We start from the raw sequence: 11,924 nt of genomic DNA on the forward strand, positions 1-11,924 counted from the left end.
GGCGGAGACTGCGTACCCTGGCATCGCGATTTCTGTACACGTTTTAATGAATTCGTCCTTCCTTCGACCGTTTCTCGGCCGCTATTCACAAGAATATTACAGTCAAGAGCCTGCTCGGCACAAACCCTTTCGAAGTCACGCTTCATTCTCGCTAAACTTTGTCCAATTATTTTTGTTCCTTTTTTTGTTTCAGCAATGCTTTTTTATGTCGTGAGTATTATAGAGAGCGTCAGTTGGCAGACGTTGGAAAGGCCACTACACCATATGGTCCCCCACCTTCGGCTGTTTTTAACCATGACAGAGAACTTCGGATAATTGATTAATGGCCCGCGGGCGGAAATTTTAAACGCCTCGATGATCTTTTTTGTCGGGATTCCTGATAATGATACGTTTTGATTGTCTAGAAGGGACCGCATTAAAAAACTACCATATGGTGCGGCAGAGATTCGCCGCACCAGTTGGCGGCGGGTACGTGAAATTGTTTTATAATTATTGAAGTTCCTTTTACATTCAATATAGGCTACCAAGAAACACTATTTAAATAGGTTAGCTGGAAGAGATCCCTCATAGGGATAAATTCGCCTTTGTACTTCTATTTCTGTAAATGTTATGTAAACCTGTGACGTGTACAATAAAGTGATTAGCAATACTACTACTAAAAGGGAATTAAATAAATATAAATTGCACACCCATTAGGTCTCACGGTTCATTATTGTAAGTTATACAACATACGGATTACGTTTCACAGGATAACTGGTCACTGAATCTGGTCACCATTCGGCGCCGATCACTTATAAGACCTATTTTTAAACGTCTGATTCATGTCTGTTTCCTACAATTAATTTAACATACTTGATTGATTGTCAACAGATTGGGCGGTTCGGCCATGTCGGGCAACTTGGGCGGCGGCACGCTCGGCGGTGGGCACTGCCAGCTGGCTAACCAGCCGCTTGTGATGCCGGTGTTCCCGCTGCGCGCCAGCCAGCCCAGCCCCGTGCCGGTCTACTCCCCTTCGCGCTTCCACATAGACAAACGGTGCCAGCATCGCTGCACGTGGAAGTGTCTCGCTATCGCCATGATATGCCTCTGTGTCATCCTAGCGGCAATGCTCGCCTATTTTATAGGTAAGTTTTACCTCTGTTTACTGTGTGTTCGCCTAAATCTGCTTTTCCAACCAATACATTAAAATAATTGATTTAGATTCGATTGGTGAGATGTTGCTTGCCAAAAATTTAGGACACCGCGCCAATCTTATTGATCTGACCTTGGATGGAGTGAATGTTACATCCGTGAGGGAGTCTTATCAGAGGCGTCATTGAACCAGGTCAATACCCCTCTATTCTTAGTTTAGCCTGGATGATAAATTGTCATCGCGGAAACCTAAAAGATGGATTAATTAAAAATACGAATACTATGTACATATTTGCAGCATTGTTTGAGCTTCTGAAGTTCGATGGCAATAATTTGTGGAGAAAATTATATCTTTCGTTTATCGTAACCATTAACATAACAGAAAACTCGTAGTTGATCTGTGTAAAACACTATATTTTTATAAGTTTCCTGAAATCATTTCATCTTGCATGCTTCATCCATTAAGTAAGAAGTTTATTTCGTTCTCAAGTTCAGCAACTTACAACTGCTGGAATTAAGTTCCATTGGTAAAGTTCTATGCAGGTCTTATCTTCGTAATATTGCAGATCAGAGTTTACGGACAGATCAGTCTTGTATAACAAGTGCAGTTAGCTTAACAATCCTACTACATATACCTACATCTCGTACGAATAATGCTTATATTTTATCGACTCTCCACGTGCAATTTTAGTCCGTATTCCTATTATCATTTCGATCAATACAGTACATCAATTGTACTAATGGCAGCGTTGCTAGGAAGCTGCGTAGGTAGCTTATTACAATCAGGCCCTGTATCGCCTGCAGCATTCAATGCACATGCATGAATCGCGAACGGGCTTCTGATTGTCGATAGGATAAATCTTTCATATAATTTTGTACGTACATTTTAACCTTATCTATGACGTTATTAATCAGTGTTTGGTGGTCATATAGGTAGTTAACAACATAGCAAGGTGCAATTAATAGTAGATTGTTATCCAAGGGATGTTATTTTGGGATTGTTAACTAAGCCATTTAGTTTTCGACTAACAGCGAGTAAGGGATAATGTATCAAGGGTCTGCCTGAAAACCAGCGTTGTAGTAAATACACTGCAACATTATGCTGAGACAAGCTCCTATTTAACATGCATGAATATTTCTCTCTTATATGTGCAACTCAATTTCTTAGTTTTGAAGTCTAAATTTAAGGTCTATCTGTAAAAAATGTATTACGCTATCTGTTAACTCTGTCGTTTCATGTGATGTTGAATAAAAATGTTCTATGTCTATGTCTACGTGAAAGTTGCATTAAAAACCTCCTTCTTTACTTATTTGATGTCAGATAGTAATCGCCTTTGACATTCTCCAGTAATGTAAGGCTAGGAACCCTAAAAACCCGAAACATGAGACAAAGATTTTTCTTTAATGACACCCGGTGACCTATGGCTGACTGTTATAAACAATCAACTGCGCCAACAGGTCTTTATTTGGGGCATTTTCTATGAAAAGGGACCTTATTGTCGATGGTGTTTACGCCGCACAGCGTCGCGCGGCATTGTATTTATATCAGAGCATCGTTAATAATGGCGTAAGCGCCATCGACAATAAGGTCCCTTTTTATAGAAAATACCACATGTATAAAATGCCAGCGGGGCGCATTGATGCATCGTTAAGGCATTATTTTTATTAACTCGAACGGAATGTTGATTTAAAATATTCATAACTTTATTCTTACTTACTCAATCCATTAGGATTTGATTCCATTTGCCGGCCACGTATGACAAACGTGGGCTCCATTAAACTCTCTTCTCTTATTAAACTAAAAGCAATCGGTATATGAATTGCATTCGATAAATTGATATTTGATACCTACCCATTTCAGTGTTATAAAACATTTCGCTAAATTAAATGGAAGCGCTCCATATACGATCATCCTACGTATTCGTAAGTTATTAGGTTGTTGCCTATATGATTTATTTACTATATTGAAAAGGTTATAACCACAGAACATAACTACATACATTTAACTAATTTTAACGAGTGGCAACTCCCATCGGCTTCTTTACCTATTTTGAGAGAATTAAGCACATCTAAGAGGTCTTGAAGAAAATACAAACTAATTCATCAAAACAGACAACGCACACATATACCTACACTAGATAGTTACCTACTCAATTGCATGTATGTACTCATTTAGGTAAATATCTACACTTAAAATAATCTTTACGATAATTGCGTTATTATATAAAATACCTATAGACAATTCATAACTGACGTGCCCGTGCTAAGCCGAGGTTTGTTAAAAATCGCAAAGCCCCGCATCGCTGCGCTGCCGGCGATGGGTTCTCTCCAATTAAGGAGCTCTTCTTATTTCGTCCTATTCGTCGGAACTATCGACACGCCGCGCACGGCCCCGGGCTACACTTTAATACGAAACAGTAGCAACAATCACTGAATTGTAATAATCCCTCCCCAAGCTGCTACAGCTTTTGTTTCCAACCGATAATTATTTTCCCCCTTTCAACCATGTACACGCCCACCACAATAGTAAATGCTATAAACGTAAACCATAAAGCACTTTATTCGTAGATAATTTACATAGATTCGTCATGTTTAAAAATATTTTCCGTCGTCACATCAAAATTTACTTACAGAAGATAAATTTAAATATCCACTTCGAGCATTCAAATGAGTTGATTAAACATCGATGTTGCAACGAAAACCGACATCGGCCATTAGTCTTTCATCATTCTTTGTTTAATCTCGCAACGCAACCGGCATCTACAGAGGGTATAGTAAAAAATTAAACAAACATCAGAACAATATAAATGATGCGCCTAACCTAAGGCAACATGCGCTGCGTGCCTCGGCCCCGCGCGCCCGTGTTAGCGATGTTATAAATTATCTTACACTTCTACGTCCTATGTTATTTCACGACGAGCATATCAGGCAATCGCCTTTCCGGCCTACCCAAGGAACGACCAATCATAATTTATATTCGCCTACCTAAAGTTTTACGAATTTAGTATATTAATCTATTTTTTTCTTGTCCACATGGCAACAATAGTAAATACGAGTAGGTCCTGCTACGAATATAAGTAACAAAGCAACTCCATTTATGAACAAACACTTTTATTAAAATAGCAAATTACATTTTAGTTCTATCACAAAAGGTAGCACATTCTGGAAACATTGTGTAGATAATGCCTGAACTATGTTCTGCAGCGAGGCATTCGCGACTAACTGCGGAATGTCACGGATCTCCATAAACACTGCACCTCACGGGTTTACATTTTCACTGTGACAACAGATAACGAACAGCTATTGCGATCACGGCAGCGGCCTAGTGACAGAAGCTTACACCGTACAGCCAACGAGTTAATAAATAAATAAGACAAATTAAACAAAGATTTAACCATGTATTTATTGTATTTCCCTGTTTTATTTTTACTTAACGGCTTAAGCGACTAAAAATAACCATAATCGAGCCATAGTCATTTTGTAAGCGCGTCTAGTCATTTTGTTCAACTGTACAGTCGACTTTTAAACTAAGAGCTTGTAACGTTTAAGCTGCAAACCGCAGACATGCAAGGAGTCACAGAAATAGTATCAGTGGCGACACGGGGCACTGCTCGTGCTCGGCCAGTGCTGGAGCTGCCCTACATTCGACATGCACGGGGCATTTACCCTGCCTAGCCTCCGCTGTCAACTAGAAAAACTCGATACTATAACATAAGAACATAAAGCAAAACCATCATGTTATAGCGTGGTCATTTATGCCTTATATATTTATTGTGTCCTATAGAGTTATGGATCTCTCATCTAGGTTTCCTAAAAATTTGCAAGGTGTAAAAAGATGCCAATTGCCAACCAGTTGAATTTTTTCATGTGATAAATTTCGCAATTATCGAACATTAGTAATCCACTAATCCACCCTGACATTCAAATGTTATTTAATTTAGTAAGATTAAGTAACTTAATCTCATTGCAGTGTTATGTAGTTAAAAATAAAATCTAAATTTTGACAATCGCTCCACTCATTATTTTTAGTAGTAAAATAAGCAAACAGAAATTAAAACAATGAAAATATATGGCAGTGAGATTAGTAAGTAGTTGGGCCATTTCTTTACGACTCGCAGCCGTCACGCGAGAGCCGTGTCTGCCTTCCCATAACTAACGTGTTGATAGCAGTAATACTTAGTATACTCCTCCAGGCCCAGCCTTCGGACACACTTCGTACACGACCACTCTTAATGGCACGCAATTGGGATGATGACACATGTTGAATTTTATAAAAAAATCTAGTAACATAGATAGCAAATGAGTAATTTCTCACAATAATGTAGATATTAAAATAATATATGGAAATAATACAAAAATACAGGACTTGAAAGTTTCAAAATTTAAGTAATTTTTCAACTTCCAAAAAGGAAAAAAGTAATTCGATTCCTTACCTATACATTTTATCCAAAAAATATTTGTACAGCAACTATATACATAAACGCACCGACAAAAACGTAATTTTCTTATTTTGTCCATACATTCAAAATAGGCTCTCAGTGAACTTGACGTCACGTTCACTTATCATTTTGTTAGAAGCGTTTCGTGAGTGAAGTACGACTGTCGGACTTTGACTATTATTTCTGACTTTTGTAATGCAATGGGTCCCATAAAGACATTTGATCCTAAAAATAAACCATACCATTAATGAAAATTTGTCATCTAGCCTATTGCATTTGCTTCAAATATAACCGTTAATACTAGACGAGTTTAATGAAAATGTCTAACTCGATTCATGCTATCGGTACGACAGCGGCGGTAACTATAGAAAATTAACGGATACCTATGTAAGGTGTAACGTAGGGTACTCTACGATAAAATCTTGTAGACACAAGCAAGATTCGGCAAGGACTATCATTCTCCCTCGCACTGCACATACCTTTTACTGCAAATTTTCCTAAAAACTTCTGCATAACAGTGCGCTATCATCATATATTACTTAGAAAGGTGTTTCGTCGAAACCGTCCTTTCCCTTAAGCCGTTTGCCATTTAACTCGCGGTAAATTTTGCAGAGCTCTCGCCGTCTTAGTTCCACCTCGTAGTTTCTTACATGTTCTGGTAGGTAAAACGATTATAAAGCCGTTTGTGAACCTCCTTTGCCGTGCTTCACTACCGCTTTAATTTAAGTTAACCCACGGCCACACTAAACAGTTTCTACAAACACTGAATAATGTGCTTTCAACACGCTACGTGCACCTCTATCAAGTTTTCTAATTTAAAATTCGGCAATTTAAACTATCTTCAAGCCACTTCTTTGGCAATTACTTCATCTTTTAACGAATGCCCATCAATTTCTGTTTCGAGTAGACAATAAACGATGTTCGGTATAAAGTCCAAGATTTGTATTTGTACTAAACGTCTAATAAATAAATCACTTAAATTTCAACGCTTTTTAAAGTAATGTAATCAACCGATTTAATGTAGGGAGTTTAAGTCAATGAAGCTTATCGTATCGGATCTCACTTTATTTAGATAGCCATTAAATTAATGCTGACGGCAGATAAGAGCGTTTGTTGAATACTGATGCCGATGCCGTTAAGCCACGGGGAGAATTTTCTCTGTCGGTTAAACTATTAAATACTCTTGCCTCTGTATCACTTTTGAATTAGCATAGGTACATATTACATACATTCTTGGAACTTGGACCAACACTTGAGTTTAAATACTACGTTAATAAAATTAAAATTTTCCGAGCAATATATCATTAATGTCGATTATAAATTCCCATTTCATTAAATCTCCAGTCCTTTAATCATGGGGTTTCAGAAACACAATATAATATTTGTCGAACACGCCTCCTGGCGTTCCGGATATGTACCGAATAAAAAGCCGTTCTGTAGTTTAATCCGACATAAATCTCCTGTTCTGTTGCCGGTAGTACTATTGTAATGAAAAAATGTGGACCATCTGTTGCACCCTTCATTACGTGCATGGTGCAGTAGATGAATGGGCCAAATAGCAACGTCAACTTTTTAATGTAATTGAAATTGTGAGGACCCCAAATGTTTTATTAAAGCCCAGCGCTTAGCACTGAACATTAACGAAACTGTTTTTGAAGTGGAACAAATTGTGTCAAACATTCTTATTTTGAACATGTGTGTGCAAACTGTGAACGTATTTATATTTGTGTTACTTAACTTCAATCTCGGGTAAATCCATTCGACCCTCAATATCTACCTTATTACCTTTTCTTAATACCAAAATCGCAAAATCTGACAGTTGGATTTACCCGAGTCTGAAGTTAAGCGACTTATTTTTATTCATTAAATAATATATTATATTGTTCACAAACTTTGTTCTTTACATTGTTTTTTTTTGTCGGGCTCAGTGATAGGGTAAATCGTTCCTTCCAATAACTGGAGTCCGACAAATTTTGCTATTCAGAAAATAAACTGTACCTACACATACACGTAACCAATGAAGGTATTTGATAGTAAGCTGTCAAATAACACCGTACAATGCAGCTCTTGCACAATATTACCTTACTGACTCTACACAAGAGGACTCAATGGAAATGTATTTTACGCTACATGATTTTATAGCTAATTATAATATGCATCCCTCTTATTGTATACCTATATCATAGCCTATATGCAAATATGCATTCCATATAATTATTTAATAGAACTAATTTCCCGGAGGAAGCTTTAAAACTTTGCAAATCGAATTTTAGGTGCCGAGGGCGAGTAGGTAGCATTGTTGTGATTGCACAGACACGGGATTCCCTCGACATGTAATATTCTATTCTATTCCGTGAATCCTTGTCGTATGTCTGGCAAATTACAGCTTAAATCGCTAAGCCGTACCTAGTTCGTTTTCCAATCATTCATTGAATTAAATTCCACTCCATACATAAATGCATTTGTACTTGTCCGCGCTTCTTATAAAATAGGGCAAAGAGGCCTCGACCCTCCTACGAATGATTGTAGTACTAGTGCTATGGAAAAGGACGGTGATATGAGATATCGTAAATAATGGAAGGAGATAGGCCGACGCGCACGCGGAGATTTATCACGTGACTAATACCGAGTCAGTGCGACGGCGCGTCTGTCCCCCGGGACTCCATCAAACGAGTTTCGCTCCCCCACTGCACGATGCAATCTATGCTGAATCATATTACAATAAATTGTATTAACTCGAAAAATAGTAGAGATAGCAAACATCGTCCATCTGCACACAATCGTCCGCGCATCGGTACGAGCAGTCGTCAACAACAGTACCCTCCATTTCCTACTCGCCGCTATTCAATGGCGATAATTTATAGATTTTACGAGGGATCATCGGGAAAAGTCGCGACTTACCACAGTGCCATATTTTATTTTCGTGGGCGGAAATTGCGTCGTTTGAGCACATTTTATCTACTAACGTTCACATTTTGAATGCTATATCGCCGTATTTAATAATAATAGGTTGTAATATTTTTTCAATAGTCAGCATCAAAAATAGCGGACCGGATTCGCGTCAGTATTTAAGTATCATTCTCTAATAGGTTAACAAAAACAGATGTAGAACAATTAGAATATAACAGATACTTTTGAGCGCAAACTGTAGAGATTTATCTGTAATTGAAAAATGGGTATTTCCAGGCAGATCTGTTGGGCGCGTTGTTTAATTCGCTACTATTGATGCTGACTGTACATATACCTATAGTATTAACTACCTTTAACATATTTAAAAAGAAATTGACATTTAGAACGTTTAGTACTTAGAAAACATTTTCATTGCCGTCTGGAGTCTAGACATGCTGAGAAAATAAATGTAGGTAGTGTTAAAAACGTCTGTGCCATTTGCGGCCGTTCCGACTGGAGGAACTTTCAAATCCACTTCAGCCATTTAATAGATACTGAATATAAATCACCTACTTATCCTTAAATTGCTGATCTGATAAAGGTTATTGTCATTAAACTATCGGCGACGTGGTTAATGTAAATTGTTCAATTCAGAGCGCGGCGCGAGCGGCCAAATGGCATCGACGCGTTGTGACGCTTATCTGGAAGAGAATCTTGGGGACAGATCACCGCCTGTCGGTGTCGGGGGAGACGATAACTTAATTGCTCCGACACCGCCTGGGGTTATCCGCAGGAATTATGAAAAACACTGCGGGCGCCCCTTCGACAAAAAATGCCAAGTTACTTTACACCGTTAACTCCATTCTGACGGTGATAGGGTGTTTCTCACATGCTTAAAAGTCGCTCAATTGCTGTAACCAAAGGATCTTTTTAACTATCGCTGACAGTAAGAGCTCCATGTTCCGTTAGCATTTTGCTTAATTATTTTTTTAACTCTCGTTATAAAACTAATGAACATTGGTTATGCCCTAGTAGGTTTATACATTTTTTTGTTTTATTTTATTTATTCAACAAATTACATAGTATGACAGCTAAAACCAGTTCACTTTGGGATTCATATAAAAGAAAAATGTATACAAGTATGTAATCATAATATAAAAAAGACATTTAAAATGACTCACGTTTATCCATCGCCTCACAGAACTTCATACACTAACTACAGACAACAGACCAATCACTTGCAAAAACATCACATTCCGGTGCTGATGCGAGGAGCGCGTTAAGCAGTTGAAGATCGCGGACTATTGGAGACTTACTATAGGACACAGTGCGTGTTCTTGGTACAGCCATTAACTGACGCATTCGTGGTCGGAAATTAAATTTGGCCTTATCTATCGAAGGAACAAGTAAACGTCCTAGCTGCGTCACCAGTTCTGGACAGTCCGAAGCGCCTCTCAAGATGCTACAGGCAATAATCTTAAGTCCAAAGTTACGCCTCACTTCAAGAGAATTAAATCGCAAAAAAACCATACAGAAATTTCGAATATGGATGGTAGCCGTACATCTTTTTATATAAAAATAGCAAAAAGGCCTTTTGAATTTTTACCAGTAAGTAAGTAAGTGTTTTATTTGTAAATATAGGTGCAATTACAGTGGTGGTCAGTTTATATATGTACAGTTTCACTATATTTTACCAAACGGCGTACAAAAACATTGAACTTAATACTAGAAACTAAACTATCATGCTCCACAAGTACGAGTTTGTAATCCTATTTACAGCTACCAATATGTACGTGGACTGATGTGGATTCCAGACGATAGATGCCGCTTCCAGTTTGCTTCTGACCAAAGCAGTGTAAATAAGCTTAATGGCCCTAGGGTCATGAAAGTCGCGCCCATTTCGGATAACGAACCCCAGTCTCCGGTAGCAGTTAACGGTTAGCCCTCTCATATGCTTATGAAAGTTAAGATACGGATCAAAAATTACCCCTAGGTCACGGATGCACTGGACCCGAACTATGAGTTCCGACCCTAGATGGTATTCAGCTAGCAATGGACAAGTTGCACGTCTAAAACTCATTACCGAGCAGGCGAGCACTTAGACGAGTTGAAAAAGCACTTATTGTTGACGCTCCGTAGATGAACTTGATATAAATAAGTCCTCTTGCAAAGATACGCAGTCCGATAAGTGCTGCGCTACATACCGGATTCCTATCTGGTACTCTTCGACCGCTCAACAGTAATTCTTTCAACAAATTAGAAAGTGATTCCGTAAATGTAATTAGTGATGGCAGTATGGAGTGACACATGGCCGCGCGTATGCTCGTCTATTAGGCGCACATCCTGCGCACGCTCCGAAACAAATAAACATCGCATCCCCGTCGAGGCACAAATCCCGGCCGCTTGCGCGTCTTACAAAACTAATAAATGTACACAATAAATTCTCTTTGCATTACAATACCAGCAACGTTGTTTATTTTGCACCCCAACATCGCTCTCTTTGCAAGCTTTATGTTGAAGGACTTAAAACAAATATTTCTACTGCTGATTTTACTAGTTGACGGGCTCTGAGGAATCTTTCTAAAATAAATGTTCGAAGCGGTAGATGTATTTGAGCATTGAAGCTATTTTATGCTTCGCTTGTTTCTAACAAAAACTAAATCGTGTCATTAAAGGAACTGACTACTGTTATTCGAGCCCGTGCTGTACTTAGTGCCGTGAAGAATTATCCAATTAGACTGCGTTGCGTGACTTTCTATGATCGATTCGATAGCTAGCGACTGAAATACAATGAATAGATAACGACATTCCCTCGAGCAAGAAATGGTTGGGTGTCGCCGAACCACCTACGTGCTCGGCGGGCTGCCGAGCCCGGCCTGCGGCAGCGGAACCAATTGCTTCGTCACACTGCCACAAAATGCGCCTTGGCCGTGCTTCGCTTAATTAAAACTTGACGCGGCTTCACGTCATTTACCCCCACCCCTCACACACCTACCGATATCACCGCTCGGAGCGACACCTCTCATTGTGTCGCATTTTGTAATCTATTGCGACAACCGTGTGAACAAAGTACAAAATGGAATTACACTTCGGCTACTGGGCATTATCGATGGCCCGCCACTGATAAGACTCAAACTTATTGGAAATTTAATTGGAAGACCAGATTAAAAGAGAGATTCTGCTGGCTTAATACGGTCGTAGCTTAACTGAAAAAACTTACCAACCGGCCTTTATTGTTTGGCCTTTCGAATTTCGTTACTAACAAATCTTTTTGTTTGTTTCAGCGTTATCGTCAATTAAAAATAATTATAATATAGACAATTCAAATTGCATGGTTATGGTTCAAGACGTAAAAGCAGTTACACACGCACAAGGAGTTAGGGACGCTTTATCAACATCTTCGCCGTCGGATGGTATGTAAATACATTCAAATTGATTATACTTCGTACTATTTTTTTTTTTATT

The 11,924-nt window shown here is 38.7% G+C and overlaps 1 protein-coding gene across 3 annotated transcripts in view; it reads left to right on the forward strand.

Annotated features, from left to right (window-relative positions):
* The window catches only part of LOC134741582 (teneurin-a), a 73,710-nt gene that overhangs the window by 29,863 nt on the left and 31,923 nt on the right, over positions 1-11,924 (forward strand). For all 3 annotated transcript variants that reach the window (XM_063674416.1, XM_063674417.1, XM_063674418.1), the window contains 2 exons: positions 871-1,124; positions 11,744-11,872. In XM_063674416.1, coding sequence (XP_063530486.1) covers positions 871-1,124; positions 11,744-11,872 — 383 coding nt within the window. The remainder of the gene's footprint in view (positions 1-870; positions 1,125-11,743; positions 11,873-11,924) is intronic.

Source organism: Cydia strobilella, chromosome 5 (assembly GCF_947568885.1).
Source record: "Cydia strobilella chromosome 5, ilCydStro3.1, whole genome shotgun sequence".
NCBI classification, from domain to species: Eukaryota; Metazoa; Arthropoda; class Insecta; order Lepidoptera; family Tortricidae; genus Cydia; species Cydia strobilella.